The sequence below is a fragment of the Diorhabda carinulata genome, chromosome X (assembly GCF_026250575.1).
Source record: "Diorhabda carinulata isolate Delta chromosome X, icDioCari1.1, whole genome shotgun sequence".
Taxonomy (NCBI): Eukaryota; Metazoa; Arthropoda; class Insecta; order Coleoptera; family Chrysomelidae; genus Diorhabda; species Diorhabda carinulata.
The window spans coordinates 26,517,918-26,544,354 of record NC_079472.1 but is presented as its reverse complement, the minus strand read 5'-3'; the positions used below and the strand labels follow the sequence as shown (position 1 = coordinate 26,544,354).

General features: G+C 31.5%; 2 protein-coding genes across 4 annotated transcripts in view; one reads left to right on the top strand and one right to left on the bottom strand.

Moving 5' to 3' along the window:
• LOC130901937 (cytoplasmic dynein 2 heavy chain 1) overlaps nucleotides 1-26,437 on the top strand; it is a 73,908-nt gene that overhangs the window by 31,624 nt on the left and 15,847 nt on the right. The window contains exons 39-59 of the mRNA XM_057813642.1: nucleotides 6,150-6,286; nucleotides 7,547-7,679; nucleotides 8,431-8,562; nucleotides 10,043-10,292; nucleotides 11,313-11,536; nucleotides 12,796-12,909; nucleotides 12,968-13,076; nucleotides 14,324-14,489; nucleotides 14,549-14,729; nucleotides 16,825-17,039; nucleotides 17,261-17,494; nucleotides 17,699-17,908; nucleotides 18,047-18,260; nucleotides 18,324-18,424; nucleotides 18,479-18,629; nucleotides 18,869-19,005; nucleotides 19,066-19,151; nucleotides 20,294-20,452; nucleotides 20,727-20,890; nucleotides 21,733-21,972; nucleotides 24,174-24,425. Coding sequence (XP_057669625.1) covers nucleotides 6,150-6,286; nucleotides 7,547-7,679; nucleotides 8,431-8,562; nucleotides 10,043-10,292; nucleotides 11,313-11,536; nucleotides 12,796-12,909; nucleotides 12,968-13,076; nucleotides 14,324-14,489; nucleotides 14,549-14,729; nucleotides 16,825-17,039; nucleotides 17,261-17,494; nucleotides 17,699-17,908; nucleotides 18,047-18,260; nucleotides 18,324-18,424; nucleotides 18,479-18,629; nucleotides 18,869-19,005; nucleotides 19,066-19,151; nucleotides 20,294-20,452; nucleotides 20,727-20,890; nucleotides 21,733-21,972; nucleotides 24,174-24,425 — 3,609 coding nt within the window. The remainder of the gene's footprint in view (nucleotides 1-6,149; nucleotides 6,287-7,546; nucleotides 7,680-8,430; nucleotides 8,563-10,042; nucleotides 10,293-11,312; nucleotides 11,537-12,795; nucleotides 12,910-12,967; nucleotides 13,077-14,323; nucleotides 14,490-14,548; nucleotides 14,730-16,824; nucleotides 17,040-17,260; nucleotides 17,495-17,698; nucleotides 17,909-18,046; nucleotides 18,261-18,323; nucleotides 18,425-18,478; nucleotides 18,630-18,868; nucleotides 19,006-19,065; nucleotides 19,152-20,293; nucleotides 20,453-20,726; nucleotides 20,891-21,732; nucleotides 21,973-24,173; nucleotides 24,426-26,437) is intronic.
• LOC130901938 (general vesicular transport factor p115-like) lies at nucleotides 152-6,339 on the bottom strand. Of its 3 annotated transcripts, none has more exons than XM_057813644.1 (4): nucleotides 6,066-6,339; nucleotides 3,025-3,165; nucleotides 2,635-2,964; nucleotides 152-409 (listed from the first exon to the last, which is right to left on the bottom strand). In XM_057813644.1, exons 1-4 carry the CDS (start codon nucleotides 6,078-6,080, stop codon nucleotides 212-214), a joined length of 684 nt encoding a protein of 227 aa, XP_057669627.1. In that variant the 5' UTR covers nucleotides 6,081-6,339; the 3' UTR covers nucleotides 152-211. The 3 variants fall into 3 exon arrangements, with proteins under 3 accessions (XP_057669627.1, XP_057669626.1, XP_057669628.1); XM_057813643.1 differs by lacking the exon at nucleotides 6,066-6,339 and adding an exon at nucleotides 4,685-4,936; XM_057813645.1 differs by lacking the exon at nucleotides 6,066-6,339 and adding an exon at nucleotides 3,632-3,667.

Below are 26,437 nucleotides of genomic sequence, written 5' to 3'. Positions count from 1 at the left end.
GATTAAAATCCATATTGTCCAACTTTTATTATTATCTGCATACAATTCACGAATATTAGGACGCAAAAGGTAAGATTTTATTGCAAAAAAACATCAGAAACGAGTATTTTATAATCTAAAGTAAAAGAAAGATGAAAAACAGACGATAATAATTTTTTACAATGCTTTTATTACAAAAACCGCTACAGAAACTATTATGGATATTCTGTTTTCACATATCTGCCATTTTATTTCTGAGTGGAGCTAATAAAGGTTTTGCATCTTCATGTCTTATTCGCTTCTCTAACTCGTTAATTTTGGCCTGTCTTTGAATGATCTTGGATTTTAATTTTGCCATTTCCTCCATATTTTCTTTTTTTTGTTGATCCATTTGTATATTAGCTTCTTCTATTGTACTTTCGGAGTGTCGCTAAAATAATTGAAAGACAGAGGTCGGTAAGTCAGGCAACGCTCTCGAAAAATCGGCAAAGTCCGGCAACGCTCATAGGTTGAAAAATATTAAAGCAAAGCATGTTTGTGCTCCAGTACGCGATTTCAATATAAAAAACTGATACAAGTTCACGTTTGCAACATTCCATTTTGTGGTCGGATGAAACAACCTTCATGCTGAACGGTCCAGTCAATCGGCATAACTGCGTGTATTGGAACTACCAGGATTCTCACGTCTTCATTGAAAAACAATTGAATCTGGCCGGGGGGGGGGGGTTGAAGTTGTATGTGTGTGTGTGTGTGTGTATGTGGTGGGTCCGTACTTTTTTGAGGGTCACGTAACAGGTCAAAGTTATCAAGAAATACTCGAAGATATACGTGGGCAAATGGACAACGATTCAACACTCTCGAACATCCGTCATTTCATGCGGGATGGAGCTTCGCCGAAACGTTATGTGTGCGGTATTACCTCAATGTTCATTTTAGAGAGTAGATAGACACACGAGGATTCGCAAACACATTGTCTTGCCGTAAATGCATTGATCAAGATGAGCATCAATTTGAACACTTACAGTAACCCTTCTTCGAACTCAGTGTAAAGTTTGACATCAAAAAAGGAAACCAGAGTTACGCGATAAATTAAAAGAAAAAAGATGTCCACCGAAATTGTGAAAATCGAAAAATTGGAGTATCGAGCCAACATCAAGTACCTGTATTTGAAATGGTTAAGAGATGAGCAGATTTACGAAGATATGCTTAATACCTTTGGTGATGTCCTTCGTATGCGACCGTGAAAAGCTGGACTGCAAGCTTCAAAAGAGGTGAATTTTCCATTGAAGATGATGACCGATCGGGAAGGCCAGTTTCTGTGTCAGTCCACAAAAATATCGATGCAGTTCATGACATGATTTTATCAAATCATCGAATTGAGTTGACACGGATATCTGAAGCAATGAATATTTCATACGAACGCGTTCATCATATAGTTCACGTCAATTTAGACATGAGAAAAATTGCTGCAAAATGTGTCCCCAAATGTTTGAATGTTGACCAAAAGCGTGCAAGGGTAGAAGCATCGTGCTCGATCTGTGCTCGCTTTGAAAATGATGTAGATTTATCAAACCGTTACTATGGAGGATTTTTGGGTACATTTCTAAAATCCAGAGAAAAAGCAAAAATCAATGGAATGAGCATACTCTGGTTCTACAAGATCTAAGAAGTTTCGTGCCCAAAAATCTGCTGGAATAGTTCTTGCTTCAGTTTTTTGGGATTGTCATGGAGTAATCATGATTGATTTTCTGGATAAGGATAGAATAATAACTGGAGATTACTATTCCACATCACTGACCACTCGACGGGAAAAAATTAAAGAGAAAAGACGCAGACGCTACCCAAAAGTATTTTGTTTTTGCAGGACAACGCCCATGCACACAAATCTCATGTTGCCATGCACAAAATTCGTGATTTAGGGTTTGAATTACTAAATCATCTCCTTTATTCACCAGATTTGGCTCCGTCCGACTATCATCTCTTTCCTTAACTGAAAAAGTTTAAAAGGTCGTAAATAATCTTCCAACGAGGAGGTAATGAAAGCTGTGGAGTTCTAGTTTGCAGAGCAAGAAGAAACACTTTTTTTAAAGGTCTAGAGACGTTGCAGGTTCACTGTAATAAATGTATCCAATTAATAGGCGAATATGTTGAGTAATAAAACATTTCGACATTGATATTCTTTTCGGAATTTTTCAATATATCCTCGAACTTCCTAAACTTCTTAAGCTATTAGCGATTCGGATAGATTCATTTATTTTAGTCGACAAATTTACTAGGTTTGATAATTTCAAATTTGTTTCTGTGTTTCTGTGAAGTCAATAATGAAATTTATGTATAATGAATCTAACGACAAGGAAAATAACTGATAATAACAAAAAATTACAAATGCAGTAGCTAGCACACAATTTTGGGTTAATAGATTATTATTCAAAAAAATTGATAATATGAAGTCCATAATTTCCTGTCTCATTTCAAAATAAATATTTCATTCTATATCTTATGGATAAAAAGTATAAGGAGATTGTTAAGTGAAACACATAATAACACCTAAAATTTCCGCAAAATCCAAAGTATTCAATAGTTTGGAACCTTTTTAGATCTCATTTTCAACTACACACTTAATGATTAACAATTCAAAAGATTATTTAGTGTTACCTTAAGATTATCATATTTATTTTCTAAGATTGTTATGATCTCCTTATATTCGTTAAGTTCTTCCAACAGAAGATCTTGATTTTCTTTCATTTCAAGAATTATATCTTTGGCTCTTTGAAACTTTTCCAAAAGTTCACTATAAGATATCTCCAAATTTTCCAAATAGTTGTCCATGATTTCACCTTTTTTTATTAACTCTTCTCGTTCATTCCAGACACTCTTGAAAAAATCATCATATTCAAACATCACTCTCTGAAAACTATTATCATCTTGGGCGCTTGCTTTGAGTCTTGTTTCCAGTCTTTGGTTTGCTAATTTCAGCTCAGCTACCTAAAAGTATAATCACGAAGTCAACAAATATGTTGTGAGGAAAGCAATATAGACCATAACCTCTTCCTCCAGCTCTTTTATTCTGGCTTTATTGTTTCTGATGAGAACTTTTTTTTCTTGTACAACTTCTTTGTATTCACCACTATTTTCTTGTTTTTTAGCCAATAATGTTTTCGAGACTGGTTCTTGCATACGAAAAATCTGAAACCAAATATGTAATTGTGCTAGCATAAAAAATTTTAGTCAAAAGCAGACAAATATAAATGTTCTGCCAGTTGTCAGTTGCTAATATTCGTATACAGTTGTTAAAATCGTCACCATGGTTTACCTAAATCTCTAATTGTGGGGTTTGATATCTCGAATACTATTATCAATATTCTGATATCGAGCGGAGGGTTTGATGCAAAGTGAAAAATGATGTGGAAAGTAGAAAAAATTTCTTATCACAAAACCGAAATTTCAAAACAAAAATATAATGCAAGAATAATAAATATACAGGTGTAAATACCAAGTACAAAGAGTGAACTTACTATATATATTTTGCAAATTGATTCAAATTTAGTAAGAGAATAAGGAAAGATCTTTCGATAAAGATGAGTATAAATTTCAATAATATTCTTGTGAATGGTCACTGTCACGAGGAAATGTATAATGTAACGAAACATACCGAAATTTATGAACTCTTCCACGACATCGACCGTTAAGCTGGTCCTGTTCGGTTATAATGGAAGTCTAAAGCTTGGCAAATACACTGGTTTGCAAAATTCGTTTCTCAGAATCAACATAACGTTTTTAATGGTAGATATCTTCTCGTTAATATTAGCCGCTATATCGCTGACCAAATCAAGGTGGGAGACTCATCTTTGAATATATAAGTTTCTGGATCAAATCCGTCCCTTACCAGTGCCACTTTGAGTCTTTCGACAAGTAGAGTGGATTCTACTTACTAGACGTTTCCAACTCGCTATTCTCCAGTTCTGCTTTTAGCTCCGCCACTTTCAAGTCACCAAGTCTTTTAGCCATGTTCTAGTATGTATTGTAATGTTTTTGTCAATTCCTAATTCATTTAAACTGTTTTTCAGCAGTTTCAGTACTTTTACTTACTTGATCTATTTAAACACAGAAAGTAAACAAACAAATAGCCTTCCTAGATAATGGTTAGAAAAAACAGTATGAACAAATCGTCGCTAAGATAAAAACAAGTGTAAAAACAAACTTCAAATAAATAATGCGAGCAAGCGTATTCGCCAGTATAACTGAAACATAACAGAACTAAACCGGTTTTGAGGTCCAAGTCTTGGACGATATTGTAACAATACCAAGAAATCACTGGAGGTTTTGAAAAAAATTCATGAAATCATCCTTTCCAGCTTTGAAAATCATGTTCTCTGAAGTTGGTAGTTGTTTATGAGTTTGCTAACTCAATAAACAAGTAAAGAGAACCTTAATTATCAACAAATATTAATAGTGATTATTTGAATACTGAAAAGGATATCTCAGCGTGGAACATTTTCACTTAACATTTTCCATTTTAACGTTCCATATTTCATTAAAAAATGTCGGGTAATGTCATATTCGGGCAGTCACTCTCAAATAATTTATTTCTTTTCTCTCACAGAATTGTGAATTATTGTGACTAGATGACCAACTAATATTATGATGGAGAAAGAATATTTATAGAAGTAAATAAATTATGAAATTTTTAGTAAAATATTCTTACATTGCATTGCTTAGGAACCCGCCACAATATATCACTAACACTTTTCAATGACGCACATACGTCTGATTTGGGCATTTTGATAAGATGTAGCTCTAATCAATACGCTGTCAAAATAGGAAATTTAAATTAATATCCGTACAACTTAGAAGTAATGAATCACTTTTTTATTTATCAGTGTTACCAAACTACAACATATATTTCACTCGAAACTAGAACGTCTATATACTGGAATATTTAATTTTCAGGAAATCGATGACAGTAGAATATGTAAGATATTTGGAGCATAATTTGATAAATTATTTATAATGTAAAGGATCAATGTAATGATGACAAAAAGGAATATCGTAGCTTGTTTGAAAATTAATTTTTGCAGAATTAAGTACACTAAAATACAATTGATTATATTGTATGTATAGTTTGGAATAGTTAACTATAACGGTTAATATTTGATTGTCATGGTATTGACCTTAAAAAAATCCCATTTTAAGAGAAAACTGAGAAACTAAGCAACCCAGAAAGGTCGTATGCTTGAAACTGATTGTGCTTAAATGCGAAAAATTAATTCGCTCTCGGGAAACCAACGTTGTTACATTAACCTTTCAGTTATTTCGCACTATAGTTTGAAATTGTATGTGTTTTTCAGACACTAACTATATGAAATTTGATAGTATCGCTCGATAAAAATTCGAAAATCACAAATAAAATTGAAAAATCGCAATATAAATAGTACTAAAAATTCTGGAATTATTTAGAAGAATTAGTGTGAATAAAAAGTATAAGGAGATTCCGTCTTAGGGTTTGAGGTTCAAATTCATATGAACTTCCTGTGCATGAACCGTCAGATCATTTGTATTTTTGAACGCATTACCACAATATTATTGCAGATAATGACTACTCTAAATGGTTTCCTATAAATAACTAGTTGGATCGAGTACATCTCTAAGAGCTTCTCTCGAATGTCGATTCTGCCGTGGAGGGCACATTAAATTCACAGCAAATGTAACATTTTGGGATATCTAGACTAGGAAAGATTTAAATGCGTAGGCTAGTATTAATAATTACAGCAGTTTCGTCAAAATTTAAAGGTGTATATACATTAAATTCAAATAAATATCAATTGCTCCTCAACTAAACTATTTTAACATATCCATATTGTAGCTTTAAGAAAGTTGATTATGAGGGGATCAATTATTGGTAGAATTTTCTAAGGCAAACTATATGTTACAAACGGATATGCTCCGTATTTTAAAAATCCTTGTAATATCATATATCATGTGAAGAGACGAGGATTAAAGTTTTTCAATTTGCACGAGAAATGACTGACTTGAAACAGACAAATAATATTTAATCCGTGATAAAATATGTATTAGATTAAACTCACCCGTAAAATATCCATTTGTGAAAAAATATTTTACATCCGTTGAAATTTTGACACAATTTTGACATAAGTTTATTTACCTTTCAGTTAATCGACTACAAAGGGTTCTTCGACTCAAATGTAGAATTTATTGGAATTGAGAATATAACGATTGTGGGATCTTTGGAAGCTACTTGTAATTTATCGCAGAGATTTACTTCTAAGTTACGAATTTTTACTATCAGGTAAACGTAAAAAATTTTGTTTCCATTTCATAATAGGAATCTATTCATAGAGTTTATTATACAAAAAAGCACTAATATTTGAAACGATTACCAATTCTGTTCTGCAACTGTTGCCACAAGAAGGATCTGAAGAAGGTTTATTTTGATACAGCTAGAATATCGTCAAAATTTTCTACACTGAAGTTAACACAACATATGATTCAGAAAGGTTGATTCACAAGAACCAATCTAAGCAAATAACGTCATAAAAGTTTCAAATATGAATGGAATAAAGGAAAATATATTGAACACTTAATCTGAGAAAAAAATTGATTAGTTCTAAAGGGTAATACGTTAGATTGTGTTCAATGTTATTATAATTTAATTTGAAAGGCCTATTAAGGAAATAGAATTCCTGGATAGGAGTTAAAAAAAGTACCAGGAAAAATAATCATATTGCATTGTCAAAAAGTGACAGAAATTGATCAGTGGCACAAAACCATCAGCTTTTGCCAATAAAACTTTCAATATTATCTCTACTTTCTGCATAGTTCACATGTCAAACTCATACATACATGTCTCATTAGAGCTCATTACGATACGTTTGATTATGCAGACAAGGTGGAACAGGAGAAAACAAAATTGTGTTAGTAAAAGAAATGACTTATCTGATATATATTCTAAATATATTCTAAAAATTATTACAAAGATACTAACACCTTATTGTAAAATCAAATGTAATCTTCTAGCTTTCTTTACAAGCAATAGAAACAAATCAATTACGTCCTCAGAGACGATATCAATTCGCGGAAAGTTTATTTCTTCTTTTACAGTATAAAACAAATTTTGTATATTCTTAGAACATTCAACAAATTTTGAATCAATATATTGGTAAACATTTCAGTAGTCATCAAGTTGAATCAACATGTTGGAGGGCTGCTACCGAATCTCACAGGGGAGATTGAAGTATTTTGCTTATTATTGTCATTGTGAAAAAAACCAACATTCCTAATCAACATAACAGTCTATTAATGTAATGTTACTAAAGGAATTTGTATATTTCTCTAATGTCCGAAAGGGGGATTAATTCCTTTTATTCTACCCTGGATACAGGAGATATATTCTAGTTTGTCAACAATGTTATGTCGAGCATTTTTCCAATTTAACATTTCACAGGATATTATTGTACTACATTATGTTTCGAGTTAATCGGTGTTTCGTGTTTTAAAGAGTTCTCATAATTTCTGTCTATCTTAATAACAGAATATATTTTTCTTTAAGCTTGCCAGAACCAGAAGACTTTTCGATAATAATAGTTTCATATCTGACAGCAGTTTTAAAAAATTTCTCCAATTCATTTCCAAAAGCTAAAGTTGTGAAATTATCAACTACTTTGATTTCTGTTTACGATAAAGTAAGTATTATTTTTTTTAAAAGCACCCACTTAGGCCATTATCACCTATTTTATCAATCATGCATCATATTAATGCGAAATTTACTTCATTCTAATTTTTGTGCTCATCAATTTGTCGCCTAAAAAATCTATAAGTAGCTATCTATTATACAAGGTGTCCCAGCAGATTTTGACTAATAGGAAACTATTTAAACCACGATATTAGACTGTAATAAACCGTGGGTAGTGCTACAAACCTTGATCATACAGCGGCTTTTATATAATGTCGCTTTCCTTTCACATGGTAACATTTTTTGAAGAGTTAATGAGACATCCTTTATACTGTTTTTTCAATATTGATTTATTTTACTAATTAAGCTATATATGATGAGAAACAGAAATTACCACTCTCATTACCACTCAGAAAAAGATATCGCCGAATGTGTATAACATAGACGCTAATATTGGAGAAATATTATACAAGGTACATTGATACCACGTGACACAAAATGTAACGTCTGCCTAAAACTTGTAACACTACCAATAGTTTCTAAATGCCGAATTTCAATATTGTATTTCAAATAGAAAACAGCAGAAATATGAATAGTTTGTATCAAAAGAATTCTCTCCTTTTTCATATACTTCCAATTCTTATGACTTTTTCTACCGATTCAAGATTTGATTTGTGTCATCGCATTTTTCAAAGTTGCTTTCTCTCTTTTTTATTCTATGTTTATTTTAATTTAGATTTTATGTTAAAATAATATTTCAGATTAGAAATTCCTTCAACACGTTTAAAAATAAACACTACATTTTCACCCCTCATGATGTTACAAAATGGTGTCAAGGAATTGTGCGGTATAAAAATACTAGTAATATTAGCGTGGAGGAATTTATTCTACAGGTAATTACTACTTTCCAGACACATGAATTTATATTTGGAAATTTCATTAATGAATAATGAAATTGTACAGTTTCTTATAAATTTTTTTATATCAGAATTGATGTGTCTCGACAATTAAGATCATTGACACATGGTACAGTTAATATACAATTATTAAGTTCAACTACAACACCTTAACATTAACAAACTGTTTGGATTTGGATATTAAGAATTTATATTCCATTATATAGATTAACGTCTTTTAGATAATGGATTAGGCGTTGGAGCGAATTTCCTAACTGGTGGTTACAGCTTTTATTGAAATATTGAGAACAACTGATTATATGTGGTTAACTGTCAGTGGTATTTTGCATTGCCACCATTTGGGCGGATCAAAAGCGGTCATTTAATACCCGAGACTCAGTTAAGTATGCCCGTAGTCTGCGTACAACAACTGAGTCTGTACGACTTATGAGAAGTAGATTGATGGATTGTTAAATTTCATGTAGCTTTGTATTGCAACTTTTCCATCGTTTATCGTCGTATGCTAGTTATGAGATTATTGTGAATTTTTTTTGAGTCGCTGTGAAGATTAGCCGTCGAAGTTTCTTTTACAGCTTGATCTGTAAACTGCTCTGCTCCCAGTGTGAGACGGTATCCACAACTTTCAAGACGGTTAATAAAGTCTGGATATATTTGTCTAATGGAGTTTATTGATGTGAGAGAGTCTGTGCATATAACTGATTGTTTGTCGTCAAGGGATAGGGAATTCAAAGCGTGGAGGATTGCATATAATTCTCCTGTGTAAACGCTAGCGAAAGATGGTACACGATGTCGTTTGATTATTTGATTTGATTTGGCTACGGCACAACCTACGCCGACCCCAGATTTAGATGCATAAAAACTCATGATCGCCACTAGGAAATCTTCAGGAACTCGTTAGAATCATGGGTTTAACAAAGAAACAGTTTTCATAGAGGAATAACCAGGACGAAAAATACGTTGTTTGTTGTATTATGGATATATTGTGAAGTAGAAATATGTTCCGACCTCTCAAAATTATCACGTTTAAGTCTAGATATAAATTGCGATACGTAGATAGAAGAAAATATCCACGGTTTTGAATAAGCGCAGATTGACGCTTCAAAAATACAATACATTTATTTAGCCAGCTTTTGTACATCTCTGACAAAGCTCATTGCCTCAGTTGGATCTCTCTCATATTAAAAATGCCGTTCAAAGGACAATGAAACTAATGTAATAAATGTAATGCCGGAATAATACTTCCAAGACTGCTTCAAGAAGCTGAAGCACTGTTGAGTATGTGTTATAAAATTAAATGATTATTACTTTGAAGGATATTAGTTGTCCAAAAATAATACCAGTGAGAAGATATGAAAGTATATTTCTGGATATAAATCGTTATTTTTCACCAGTTCTAATAATAGTCATACTGATAAATGTTTCCAATCTTGAATATGTATATTCATCTATTTTTTAGATTTTCAAATATGAAGCTAGAGATATATTCTACAACAAACTTGTTAATGTAGATGACAGGAAAATATTTAGTCAAATTTTGAAGGACACATTTGCGTCTCACTGGGGTTCTATATCTATGGCAACAGAAGTGATTACTGACTTTTATGTACCGTTGGAAAAACAATCGAATACTTGTAAGTATTCGGACTTGATGAAATTGAATAAGGGTGATTGGAGTCAAATATTAGAATCAGGAATAATACATTATGGTACGTGAAAATATTTTATAGTTTCTCTATTTCTTTTTTCTCTGAATGGAGTTGAAATAATAATTGTCGATAGCTCAGTGAAGCAGCCAATTGAATTTTGGAACAATTTTTTTGATTTGTTTATTTAGCATAGGGTGTTCAAACAATCTCGTATAACTTCAAAGCTAAATTACTTTGAACTTCTGATGATAATTTATGAGAGTATTTCAGTTTTTTGTTGATCTATTTGAAGCTAATACCATTCCATCGTCAATGAAGTATCATCCGAAAACTTCATGTTGATACTTTATTTACATTTAATTGTAGTCATTTTTGGAATTGTGATATTATATTAAATATCAATTCAGTTACAATACTATCCAGCTATATACGATCAATCACAGATGACTGAAGTAGTTTATTATTGAAAACTCTAACAGCTTGTTTTGTACAAATTTGTGTAGTAAATATAACCTAGAAGAAATTTATCCTGATGCTAATGCTGCGCCAACTTAATTTAACAAATTTCTATTGACAATTTTTCATATACACAGATTATTCTGCTCACCTTAATAGGATTATTTCGATATATATAATTATATATCGAAATAATTATAGATTATGCCAATTATAAATAAACCTATAATAAATTTTATATTGATTTTCAGCAATTGATGTAAATGATTAGTGGAATATTGGTAGCCGTTTTTATGAAAACATACCAAATATTTACTCGTAGTGTCTTCAAAAAATTTTCTCGGAAACGGCTTCCAAACGCATTTTTATATTATCACCCAGTTCAAAGCCATGAAAGATTCAATTGTTTCAATTATTTCTAAAGTTAACGCTATTCTTAAACAATTTATTGCGACTTTTTCAGAAATTGTCGCAATATACTTTGTAGGACCCACCGCCTAACTTCACTAAAGTTAATTGAGTTGAGAAATTACGTGACACCCTTCACAAATTAATCACTATTCTAAGGAATACGTGTATGTATAAAATTCTGTATATCTAAAATATTCACATTTTCGTTTACAGAAAGGGAAGGACAGATTATGGATTTGGTTATTAACGATGAATTACTGCATTTGACGTCTAGTATATTGAAAACCCTGAGTTACCCATATGGTAATATTCTTTTGATAGGAAAATCCGGAGTTGGACGAAAAAGTGCTGTTAAAATATCCGCTGCTTTGCAGACAGCTAAATTGATAGTTCCAACGTCAGAACACCAACCGTTTTTGAACAACGACCTAAAACTTGTAAGCGATATTACTATATAAATCTTTGTCAGCTAGATTATGAGCGTTTTCTTATTGGAAATGTGGCAAAATTAAACATCAAAGTGTACAAACTTTAATATATTCCGAGATTTTGAATACTTGTCCATTCATTATCTGGGCAATAATTAGTTAAGAGTCGGCGGTTTCAAATTATGTTATTTCTTATAAGAACATGGATCTCAATCATGGATCTCAAAATTCAATATTCAAATTGTCGCTTTATAGAGATATTGATTATGTTTGTTATAAAAATCGTTGTTAATTTTTATTGGTTAGATAAAGAATAACATCAGATTTTATAGACTAGGTCGTTATGAGTGAAATTGAATTTCATTGGTTAGGTAAGGTTAATTGATTGCCGATGGCATTGAATTTTAGAGAATTTGTTTTTGTCAAAATCTAAGAGATATTTATGGATTTCACTTTGAGCAATATATATTGTTCTTAAAAAAAGACGTATTTTGTAGTTTTCCTCAGTGGTTAAAACTTTGGCGGATTCATTCCTTCATGGTAGACATGTGTCGCCAATGAACATATGTCAAGATATAATTTACTAATGCTCTTGTTAGAGGTTTTTCGATTGGTGAGTGACCTCTTCGACTGACCAGTTTACTTTTTGTCGCAATTTAAACAAGCAATTTCATATACTTTGCAAGGCAATTTATTGATTGTTGTTTTATCTTTTATTTTAGTAGAAATAGATCGAATATTGTATGTTTGACTGTATTCTATCTTAATACTGTGTTGTTTTAACACTCCAGAAAGCTAAGTATCACCTATATATACACAACATATATAAAATCAGTTACTCCTAAACTGATTTTCTTATATTTTGATTCAAAATTCAAACCTTTTCATAATTTCAATAGTCGATGCAATTTGATTTTGATTGAGCTGCTTTATATTCTATATGATCAAATACTGGAATAGTATCTATTAACAATCCATCATATAAATACCGAAACTTTGTATACAAAAATGCCCGTTTTTCGTTACATTTTCATTATTCTTTTTCGTTAATCTACTCATTTACTATTATGTAAATACCTATGAAAATAGAGATTGAGAAAAAAACAGAATATTTTTGACCAGATCAAAATATCTCGCAATATCTGATATTTATATTGTCACCATGACTCATATAGCATAAAAGCTAGAGCTATTCTGATTCCGTACAAAACTAAATATACCATTCAATATTTTTAATTAGAACAGTTATCAATACAGAGCAATTTCAGGCTATGCAATATGCTGGAATTGATGGGGAAGAAATTTATTTTCTATTAGAAGATTACATATTCAACGAAGAAAGTAATACGAACGTATTCAATTTTTTAATTTCATCTGGAGAGGTTAGCACTATCCTCCAATAAATTCCATATTTATTGAAAATTCAAAACATTTTTGCAGATTCCAGGATTGTACTCCACTGCTGAGCTTGACTCACTTGTTAAAGGATTGAAGGAACAAGCTGACAGAGATAACTTTGATGGAAACTTAACTCAATATTACTCCGAAAGTAAGTTTAAACAAATGATGGAATATAATTTTTTTATTATATATTAGATACTCGACAATGTGTCTTTTGATTTGCATCAAGATACGTGAATTAGTTCAAGAAAGGTCAAATTCAAATGTTAATAATCAATACAGTTTTTATGAGAAATGATGATAACTAGATTCGGTTTGCTGTGAAAAAGTGGAAACAGATTAGTAATTAGTCAAGTTTTGTTAATATTGTAGCCATATTCAATGAGAACTCCCTGAGATAAATATACAGGTGTTTTCTAAATTCATGCGACAAGAATCAGGATGTGATTGCTCATGTAAAATTAAGATGGGTCATTTCTATGACAAGATTTCTTCAGCCGAGCCTTTTCCGACAAAAGGTAGTGACTAAAATAAGGTTTTTATTTTTTTCTCTGAAACTTCAGTAATGTTAGAAACTTGAAACTCTTTAGATGTCGCGCAATCGAAAATGACTATTCACAAGTATTTTTTCAATATTTATATTATACGGGGACGCAATTAGTAACTTTCTTTATTTCATATCAGAACTTCTTTTCAAGATGAAGTCTTATGTAATCAAACAATATAAGATTATAAAATGAAAATATGGAATAAAAAAAGTTTATTTTCTTTTAAATCTTGAAAAAGTTTTCATATGAAATAAAGTTGGCTGATAATTCTATCCCTTTATAAGGTAACAAGAATATTTAGAAAATATGCTTGTTTAGTCATTTGCGGGTGCATGCACGATACATAATTTCAAGCTTCACTGAAATTTTAGAAAAAAACAAATTAGAACTCAATTTTAGTCACCACGTTGAAAGGGTGACATCTAGGAAAAGGACAGGTTGAGGAGATTTTTTTATAGGGAAGACCCATCTCTTGAATTTTGTTGCATGAATTTAGAAACACTCAGTACGTTTTCACTGAATAACTACAAAATACTCTCGAAGGATGATTTTTGACCACAACATAAAAAACTGGATGGTTGATTAATGGATTATAAAACTGTCCCCGATATAAAGGTACTTGAATATTATACAAAAATCTCCACGAGGAGAATAATGCTAGGAACAACAGATCCACAGAATGAAAACTTATCAGTCTGCTTTAATTAATTTCTATTGAATCGAATCATTATTGTATAATATTAAAGTATAAAAATATTTATGACTAGATGTATAGTGAATTCCACACTACATCGATGAAAACCAAGAGATATCGTTCTATTTTTGAATAGTCTCTCTCATTTAACAGGAATAAAGAAGAATCTGCATACAATCATATGTCTGGATGCAAGTAATGAAAATTTGTGGGATATCATCCAAAACTGCCCTTCACTCACTCAAAACTGTAACATAATTTGGGAGTCAGGCTGGAGTCCCAACACAATTAAGAGCATTCCACAAACATTATTGCAGAGGTACATAAAATCAATACAATAAATTGGACATTCATTTTTTAATAATTCTTGATTGATAGGAGAAAAATATTTGAAGAAGATAGTGTACAGCATGCATCAAGCGATAATTTCTTAGCAGTGTATAATGCTGCACAATCTGTTGTATGCACTCCATCCAGATATATTTCCCTGATCAATCTTTATGCGAAGATATATGCTGAAAAAAATGAAGGTATAAAATCAAAACAACAAAAATTGAAGGTAAGATTGTACTATCTATACTGAAGCTTGACAAAAATTATTGTGTTTATATCGATTACTAATTAGGGTTAAGATAAGATTTTTGATATCTACACTGGGTACCGTTAATTTGTTATCTAAAAAGAATGTATTTTCAATTGATGAGAACTTTATATTAGAGGGTTATATAATGATCTCTTGGGTCTAGAAACAAACGCTGCATAGCAGAATAAAGAACTTCAGAATAACAATAGATACAAATAAAATAATACCTAGTTGGAAGTCGGTTGATACATAATAATCACAAGTCTAAATAATAGAGGTTGGAGGATACAAATGGATATTAAACCGAATTTGAATGTGAATCTAAAGATGAGAAGCAAATAACATTGACCAAAAAAATAGACAAGGAACAGCTGATATATAGTTTAATAATCAAAATGATTATGAGATTCCAATAGACAATAGACGTATTCGTCAAAAATTTTAATATTGGGAAATGTACTCATTCAATAATTTACACTCTAGTAAGTTAATTTTCAATGATGAATCATGCAATGTGATTGAAACAGAAGATCAAATTGTCCTGAATAATAAAACCTTGTCGAGGACAAAAAATTGTTGTACCTAAGGGACAGTAATTTTAGCGACAAAGAATCATATGGTGCCCCAAATGAACAGAATGGAATACGTGAATTTTTAAAATCAATGATGGAACACTAGTCTCCAGTAGAAATCATTGAAACTGTCTAATATGACCTAACATAATTTTTTTTGCCAGTTATACTATGACGAAATTCCAAATCGCCGAAATTATGTTATGTGAAATGTGAAACAAAGGTTCTTTGTAAAGGTATAAAGGTCGGCAGAATCATTTGTTTTATACATCAAAATTTAGTGCGTATTTAGTACACATATAGTGCTAGTTTAGTGCTGGCAACAGATATTTGGTGCTGTGGTAGGTGGACCAAAAATACTAACTTTCAATTAAGCTAGCTACCGCTCGTGACCCCGCTATGGTATAATTGAGGCGGTGTTTCAGTATAGTTACGGCTGAAAGACGACTTTGGAATCGGTATTTGTGAATTTGAAAAAGGAGCCTAATTGTTTCTCAATTAATGCTGCCGGAGAAACCAGAAAACTGACGGTTTGTTAGATATTTACTGAATTTTATACGGGAAGTGAACATTTTTCATTTCTAAATTTGGTATGAGTGCCGATCGTATTTGTGAAATATTGATTGATCCTCGAATAACTGTATTCTGCAATTGATATTGAAAGAATTATAATTGATTTGAAAAAATTGAATAAAAATTTTGTAACGAAAATCTTTAACTACACTGACAGCACTCATTAAGCACTAAATAATTACGCCCTGCAATTCCACTAGTATCAATTTCCGATTCCCCATCCAGCACTTAAGACTGCTGATGTCGTTATACTAGCAGTAGTTGATTTGGAAAAATTAAGAAAAAAATTATTTCAAATATCCTTCACTACATCGGCAATACTAATTGAGCACTAAGTAGTGACGTCTTTCGAATCCATCATTATTTTTCCAATAATATTTCTCGAGCTTCTATTTCAGCATTAATTGAGCACTAATCAGTGACTTTTCTCAATTTCACTAATACCGATTTTGAGGTTACCAATAAACATACTTAAAAACCGTTGCAAATGTATCATAGCGCGGTTACGGGCGGTACACTGCTAGCCTAATTACAAGTTAACAATAAGAACTAAATGAGCACTAAATTTTGATCTATAAAACGAATGATTCTGCCGACTTAACTTTTCTAGCATTACAGACGTAAAAAAAGGCTTCATTGAATGAATGAAGCAGTAATTGGAACCGATAAACATTAAGGAAACTACTTTCCTGACATGGATAACTTTCTATTGTATTCTCATGATCAATTTTATCTAAATGTAGAAAGCAGCTATTTGTATTTGTATTCAGAATCATGTCTGCATGGATGTCAATTAGTCTTTAGGGAATGTTATGAATTTCTGTAATATATTCAAAAAATTGTTCAAGATATTATCTTCAACATGCTAATTAATTAATGAGGTTTACAAATAATTTTCTGGAATTAATGTTAACAATGAATTGTAGGCCGGGGTATCAAGATTAACGCAAGCAGAGCTTTTAGTGAAAGAGCTGAAAGAAGATGCAATCGAGAAACAAGAAAAACTAGGAGAAAAACAGTCTAAAGCTAACGCAGCTTTGGATATGATAAGTAATACAATGAAAAATGCGAATACTCACAAAGAGGAAATGGAAAGTTTAAAACTAAAAACAGAGGAAGAAAATGTACAACTAGAACGGAGGTAACTGAACTACATATATTTACATAAAGTAATATAAACCAGCAAATATTTTGCGATAAAATTTTTTGTCAGTGACAAAGATTAGAATAAATATTTAATTAATAAAATATTTAATTTAAGTATTGTGGGAAATTTAAAAATCAAACACGCAACTGTACTCCCTAATTTATTATTTCAATTGATCTCTTCAATACAAACAAATTTTCAATTTTTTATTGTAGAAAAAAGGATATTGAAATGGAACTGGCAGAGGTAGAGCCACTAATAGAAGAAGCCAGATCTGCTGTTGGTAACATCAAATCAGAATCATTGTCGGAAATCCGATCATTAAGGGCACCTCCAGAAATAATTAGAGACATTCTTGAAGGTGTCCTTAGATTAATGGGGACTCAAGACACTTCATGGAATAGTATGAAGTCATTTTTATCAAAACGTGGTATAAAGGAAGAAATCAGGTTAGTGATTATTATCAAGAGATTGGAAATATTGCTTGTTTCTACCATAATATTCGCTCTTCAACATGAAGCGATAAGAAAAAAATCATCTTAAAGAATTGCTGTTCAATTGCTCCAAAATAATTCGATAGCTATCAATCTATAACAAATAACAGATTTTGCTTTGCATTTGTTAAAGAGAACTGTATGAAAATATATTTCTAGAGCTTTTGACGCGAAAAGAATTACAAAAGAAAATAGACAAGCTGTTGAGAAACTTTTGGCTACCAAAGGTGAATCGTTTGATCCAAAGTCGGCAAAGAGGGCTTCACAAGCAGCAGCTCCTTTAGCCGCTTGGGTAGCGGCAAATGTTAAGTATTCCTACGTTCTCGATAAAATCAAGCCGTTAGAAAAGGAACAATTCAAGTTAAAGGAGTAAGTATTTTGGAGTTTGCTAGAAATCAAAGGGTAAAACACAGTGATGACACGGTTATTATCAACTTTCTGGAACTCGCTGGGTTTCAAATATATTTTTATATTATGTTATTAATTGGAATTATCATTTTTTTCGAGGAACTTATTGAATGCTCAGAATCAATTGGGTGAGCTGAGCGCTGGGTTATCAGATGTTGATGCTACAGTAGCAAAATTGAAAGAGCAGCTGTCTGTATATACGAAGGAAGCTGCTGAGATTGAAATAGACTTGAATAGAGCACAAAGTACTCTAGCCGCTGCTGAAGGTTTAGTTGGGAAGCTGGGAAATGAGTATCACAGATGGCAAAAACAGGTGAATATCTCAATAAAAAAAATTGATAACTGAATTATTTAATATTGAATTTTTTTACTTCAGCTTCAAGAACTCTCTCAAGAAATTGAAATTTTACCAAAACATTGTTTATTAATGGCTGCTTTTATGACATATATGTCTAGCGAATCTGAACAAAAGAGGAGGTATGATATGATAAAATGCTATTACAGTACTTTCAATTTAATGCTCGCTTCTAGTGAATTCTTAACATGCTGCGCTAAGGAAATTTGTACCGATATGATAGATCTGGAATCATTTTTTTCCACTGAAACCGAACGGATGCAATGGCATAGTGAAGGTTTATCATCTGACAAATTGTCTGTAGAAAACGCTGTAATGATTTTGAAGGTAGGGAAGTTAAGTAGATGATTATAAGAATGAAATCATGGAAAATAAGCATTATTGGCACTAAAAATATTCCCTGCTTCAAAAAAATAGGAGAATTTGAATAACTTCTAATCAACATATATCAAATTAGCTTTCTAATTTATGAATTTATCCGGTTACATTATATATACTCAATTTATATAGAGATATCAATATTGTGAATAAAAAATTACTACTGATATAAGATATGAAAATTATAGGGTGGCATGGTACCCATATTGATCGATCCCACATCATCAGCAATTTCTTGGGTCAAACAGCATCTGAAACATAAAAATATAGAAAGTACTACTCAAAATTCACCAAGATTCAAAGCAGCCTTGGAACTAGCTGTAAGGTAAAATATATCAATTTAATTGCGTCAACACTTTCACATGATTTACAATGTCTTTTACAGATTCGGGAAAGTTTTCATTATAGAAGAAATAGATACTGTCTCTCCTATTCTGTTACAAATACTACGCAAGGATTTCATAGTTCAAGGTAACAAACTACAATTTCAGAGTTTTTTTGAAAATCATATTATGAAACTATCTGCAGGTAGTGCATTTTCACTTTTCACTTTCACAGTTATACATAAATCAGTTTGAAATTGTCTTTTCGTTTATTCTTCTAAATATTCAAAAACTACACTTAGATAAAAAGAAAGGAGAGGTCTGTTTGTATGCCAATTCCTCATTCACGCTTTTAAAATTCTGTAGTACTGTGTACTGTTGAAAGTACAAAATCATTGATATAGTCAAAAATAATAATTATTTTATCCGCATTCTTGCAACAGAATCTTATCTGACTTGTGATATACTGAAACACCTAAAATCGTTCTCACACTTGTAACACTTGAAATAGGTGTATTTATTCCTAATATTCTATTTTGATTGAAAAAGCTTAGTCAAGTCACAATGTTTAATTGAAGTTAGAGATAGAATTTCCACATGAAAATGAATATTGTTTGCACAAATTCATATTTTGGAGACTTGATATTGAGTCTTTTATATATGACTGTTGATATAACTTATTTTAACGTTTTTCCTATTTATTCACACTATTTATAATCTTGGGATGAATTAATGAACACTGTCTCTTACGTTCTTAATTTATTCACACACTATAAAATATACTTCACTCATAATAATTCACTTACAAATATCACTTAAATAATTTCTGCGATCACTTTTATTGATTCGTTCTTTCACTACAACTATTTATTTAAAACTGACACACACAATTTCCACAATTTCTATATACCTAAATAAAATTCTACAAAAATCTAGAACTAAAAGAAGCACAGCAAATAAATAGACTTTCGTAGAAATTATATAAAAGAAATAAACCACCTGCTACAATAAAAAGTTCTAAAAGGAACATCAAAGCACGTCCGCCACGCGAATTCGCCGAATTTTAAAAATCTATTATAGGACCTCATTTCGCGAGATTGTTCGTAACATTATATATTTAGGATTTATTTTATATTGAGGCGAATTCAATAGATTCAATTGACGTACTGAAAAAATTTTCCTTTCTATTATGATTTTCATAAAAATAATTATAAAAAAGTCCTTTATTCTCTATTTTATTTTCCGCATAAACTTATACTATCATTGTGGCAGCTATATATAAATTTTCAGGTGAAAGACGACTTATAAAAATTAATGGCAAAGTGATTGATTACAATAATGAGTTCCAATTAATTTTATGTAGTAGAAATGAGCACTTGAAACTTCCAGCAGAAATATCACCTTTAGTGAATTTATTGAATTTCACAGTAACGCGTTCAGGTCTTACTGGTAAGTATGATTTTTTCTTTTCTTTTTGATTCTCGAGTATAAATACCAATCATTATATAAAGTTAATACTTACTTAACAAACAACTTTAGAGATCTAATCGTTGAGAAACTAGTTGTATTCCAGATAATTGTACATTGTACAGATTTGACCCAGAATCCAATGACTTACGGTAAAAATATTATTTAGCTATATAGGAATACTATCCATTTATGGATTTAGTTATGTTCTGTTTCTCCATAATAAATTCTTTTAATAAAATAACTTATTCTTTAGAGCAACTTTTGTCTCATGCTATTTGCCAGGAAAACCCCGAATTGGAGAAAAGAAAGAAAAAACTACTCAAAGAGAAGGAAGAAATGGAAGAAAAACTTAGTCATTTGCAAAACCAGTTATTAGAAGATTTGGCAAATTCATCAGGAGATATTCTTCAAGATCAAGTGAGTTTTCTATGTACGACTGTTCATTTAAAATTTTTCAACAAAGATAATATCGAGTATTTACAATATTTATTATAGGGTCCTAAAAATAGGTCTTGGAGGCTCACCATGTAGGAACTCGAAAATGTCTTTCTAGTATTCTAAAAAAGTCCAGAGAATAGCTTTGACAATTATAATGGTTGCTTGAATCAGTTTTTCTTAAATTCTCTCTGCTAAAAATATAATCTGAAATAAATTTTCCATGTAAAACTATGAAAAGCGTGATTATTTTTTGAATTAGATATGAAAGAAATAAATGAAAACTCTAGAATCTCCTTAATTTATTCATAGAAATTATATATATCCAATCCTCCCGCTAAATTTGAAAAAATATATGCTTCTTGGTGAAATTGTTCTAAAAAACCTCTTTGTTAACCTGCTTAACAGTTACAGCTTAAGAAATTATCCAAATATATTAATTCTTTCCTCAATTTCATTAAACAAGTTTATTTAAAATGGTTATCATATTGTTATTACAATGAAAAGAACTATTTCAATCACAAGAATTGGAATCAATCACAACATTGGAAACCAGATAATAAAAAATCAGACAATAGGCAATAGTAGGCAATAAAAGCAACAGAATGTTATTATAGTATGATTTTAGTAGAGATCCAAAGCAACCTATGAAAAAAATATTGATAAGAGCGTGGCATAAATGTATTAGTAATATTTTTTAGTGAAATTGATTGTACTGACAACTTTCTAAAACTATTGATTTCGCTCATAATCAATATGTTACTACGAGAGTATTATTTAATTAATATTATAATTCATATATCAATTCTTCCTTTATTTTATAGAAGCTACTAGAGTCGTTGAATAATACAAAGGCTAGTTCCGAAGCTATATCAGAGGCTTTAAAGGAATCAAATGATGTTCAACAAAAGTTGCAAGCTGAGTATAATGTTTATAAAGATTTGTCAGAGTTTGGAAGCTCTCTCTACTTCGCTTGTAACGAATTTGCGAAATACAATATTCTCTACCTCCTCTCAGTTCCTGCATTCACAAAATTATTTCTGAAATCACTACAAAGTTTTCAGGTACGTATATCTGTGTCTATTGTTGTGTTTTTACTCATCAGGGGGCTACCCATATCCTTTCTATAAATATCTAATAGTATCATATTTCATCTGTTCGATGTGTAAAAGAGTGGAGATAGAAATTAGTTCGAAATTTTTAATTACAAGTCGTAAAAAAATACAGCGTTAAAATGAATTCATTAAAAAAATTGGAATTAGAAAAATGGTAACTATAAGTGTTCAAATTATTGCCCATTTTGATCAATGCATTTACGGTAACCTTTCTCAACAGGCAGTACCGGTGAAGCATTACAAGTTCTCCGCAAAAAGTTTTGAATTCTCCTTCAATGGCAGTTCGGAGATCGGGAAGAGTGCGTAGTCCTCTTGCAAAAATGCCGCCCTTGAGAAGACGCTACAGGGAAAAATCACAGGGTGTCTGTCAGGTCACACGTGCGGACCAGTCAACAAATCCTCGTTTGCCTATGCATTCTCTAAAACCAACCTTAAGGTACTCCCGCGCACATAACGCGTCGTGCGGCGATGCTCTATCCTCCATGAAATGACGGATGTCCACGAATGCTGGATCAATGTCCATTTGTTCATGTAAATCTTCGAGCTTTTCTACATAACCTGCCCACTCACACACCTCATACAGACGTGAGGATTTTGATTGTTCCAGTATACGTAATTATGTCGATTGATCGTACCGTTCAGTTTGAAGGTTGCTTTATTCGACGACAAAATGGAATTCTGTAACCGCGGATAATCTTGACTGCATTCAAGGTACCATTCTGAAAATTCCATCGATCGAAATTATCCTCGTGAAGTGCGTGGAGGAGACGCGGTCAGTAAACTCGATAGTGCATGCGTCTCAGCTTTCGTCGTAAAGAACGATCATATCTTCTTCCAATAGATGTACTGCAGATTTGTTCCGCTGCTGAACTAACGCAAGCGTTACTGTTTCCATATTTTAGTTAGTTGTTACAGATATAATAACTAATTGTTGTGAAAATCCAATAAAAATAATCATAATCCGCGTTCGTACTCAGATATGAAGTAACAAAAAAATCTTTACTGAATGTGTATCGTGTATTTTTTTTGAAAAAACGTCTACCCAACGAGCGCTTAATATGATGATACAGATACAACTGTCTGAAGCACGAACATGCTTAGTCTCAATCTTTTTCAACATCGTTGCCAGACTGATGAGCGTTGCTGAATTTATACCGATTTTTCGAGAGCGTATAATGTCCATTATGAATCAACAACTTTTACTGGCTTTAACTGTAGTCAACATTGCTTAATTCAAGTAAACTCAGACGAAATATCGTTGTTTGAGCCTTGTTGGTTTTTAATCAGTTATGAGGGAATTTTCTAATCAAATTTTCACCATGTTTCCATCAACATCGTTTAAATTAAACGACGTAATTTTTATATGAAATAAAATGTTCTATTTTGCCCCAATGTCAGTATACATGATACCTCTAATTATAAAAACTTGATTTAACAATTTTCTCAAAGATTTTTCAGAAAATAAACTATTCACATAAGCAAATGGGGGTTTCAATGTAAAATAGCTTTGATAGCTGAATGATTCATGAGCTCGGCTCAGAAACCTATAATTAGTGGAGTGATTTTCATTAGACAATTTCCAATTTTACTTGAAAAACCACTAAACTTTTGCTGTTAATCTAATTTAAGAATTTAAGTAGGTATTCCTTGAAAAAAGGACATCAAATATACACAAGAAATTAAAAAGTATTTTGCGATCAAATAAGTACAGAAATGAGAAGAAAAATTGTTCATTGAGTGATTGAGTTGATTATTTATAAAGCTTACGAATTTATGACAAAAACTGAACAAACTCTGTCGACTGCATCTCACTATATAGGTTCCACCAGCATTTTGCTTATTCTGTAACTCAAAGTTCTATTTTGATTGCTTTATATCCTTCAGCAGGGTTATACGTTTTGAACTGACAGGCAGAATATATGTGCCGCGTTTATGAGAAATGAACATTACACGTGTAGACTAAGATTATTAATTTGATGGCGGAAATACTAGATAGGTAGTTTGATTTCAATTTATTTACTCTCATAGTAAATTTGTTGAGGAAATCAAAAATATGAGTATAAAATACATATTCTTGATGAGACTATTAATAAAGAGTTATGATAGAAATCAATCATTGCTTCCAAATATACCAGTTAATTATTTTAAAGGGTTTGGATAACAGCTTCTCATCACAGAAGAAACATTTGTTAAATACAGTTTACACATATATGAGCCGAGGGATATTTCAGGACGACAGATTGAAATTTCTTCTTTATTTGATATTTAAATTGTATCCGAAAGAAATATCAGAAGACGAATGGCATGTATTTCTGGGAAATTCGGTTATTGGTAAAAGTGTATCAGATGATCATCCACCTTGGATTCCCAAGCACTGCCTGACCCATATTCAAAACTTACAGGTGAGTTTACATATATCTATTACTAGCAAATCATTTGATTAACGACATTTCATTAAGACCAAAGATAAAATCGAAATTGTACTTTAACCAAAATTGTTTGACTATTGTTTCCTCTAGAGAAATATTCTTCAGCTACCAAAGGGAGTTATGAGTATTTCAATCCTCATAGAAACAATGCTATAAAAAGATAAAATATCAAAACTATTCACCCTGAACCATATATAATAAAAACAAGACGGATAAAAGCTGAAGACGGCAAGAGATGGGAAATATATGGAAAGGATACTACATATAAAGAGAGACTAAATAGAAAGAAAAAATAAAAGAAAACAAAGAAACAATGTTAATAGAGGAAGAAGAGGACGAGTTAAAATGCCTCACAGAAAATGAGTTGCAAGACGAAATAAGAAAATGAAATGGTAAAGACCCAGGAGAAGATGAAATAGATTTCTCGAATATGGTGGATAAAAACTGAACGAATATTTATCAACTAATAGAGCAGATATGAAAATAAAACAAAATCCCAGACGAATGGAGCAAGTCATAATTAAGGAAGGCAATAAATAAATATGTGAGAATTATAGAACCATAACCCTGCTAAATATCGCCTACAAAATATTGTAGTTTTATTGACTTCAGAAGTGCTTTCGATTCAATAAAATGAGGGAAAATAATAGAAGAACTACAAAAACGAGGAATTCCAAGAAAATTAATAGAAATAATATTAAATAAGAGTGATATTAAAGTGAGATTCCAAGGAACAACATCAGAAAAGACACACACAAATAAAGGCGTCAAACAGGGAGACCCAATATCACCAACGCTATTCAATTTAATATTGGGAGGGATTGTGAGAAACGCAGGATTAAAGAATAAGAACATTATAATAGACGTAACACAGATAGTAGCATACGTAGATGATGTGACTATCATAGTAAATGGACAAAGGGAATTAATAAAGGAGATAAACAAATAAGAAGAAGCAATTACGGACTGGAAATAAATGCAAAAAAACAAAATATATGAAAATAGGAGGAATATCAGAAGAGAGAGCGAACAAACTGAATACTAACAAATACATTTATGAAATAGTATCGACCTTTAACTATCTAGGAATAACGTTGGGACAAACAACCAGAGACAGGATAAAGGAAGGGATATAAAAAAGCTATCAAGCCTATGGAAGAAACAAGAAACATAACCAAACAGAATAAAATAAAAATGTATAAAACCCCAATAAGACCAGTAATCAAGTATAAAATGGAAACAACAGTAATCAACAAAAGGAAAGAAAAGAAGAACTTAAAAGATCCGAGAAATAGATAATGAGAACTATAACAGGAGGGGAGAGGAGAGCTAAGAAAAACGGAAAAATAGAGCAAGAGCTGGATAAGAAAAATATAGTGAGATACATAGAAGCACAAATACTCAACTGGGCTGGGCATATAATGAGAAGAAAACCAATTGAAATTATCACAGGAATAACGCAATGGACCCCATTGTGGCCAAAAAGAAGAGGCACGCTGAGATAAAACTTGGAGAAATGGAATAGAGGAGGATATAAAAGCACTTAATATAGAGAACTGGGGGGCAAAATGCCGGTACCAACAGGAATGGAAAATAATAACAAAAGCAGCCGAGACAAACGATAAACTATAGAGAAAACAAAAATAGAAAACGAGAAGTAATCCACTTCAAAAAAGAATTTTAAAGCACTATAGGCGATAGCTATAATCCAAAGGATTGGAAGGCTTTATGATGATGGTGGTTGTTTCCTCTGAAGAAATAATATTCTGCCACTAAAAGGATTTCATGATTAAAGTATTTCAATCCCTACACAAACTTAAATAAGGGCTATTTTGTTAACCAGACCTCAGTAGTTTTATTGTGGGAAAATCTGATTATATCTCGGAACGGCTCTTTAATTGCTTAGAAAAATGTGATATTAATCGACTCTATTTCACCATTGTCGATTCATGCGATATCATTTGGATTACATTTGGTTCAGTTTC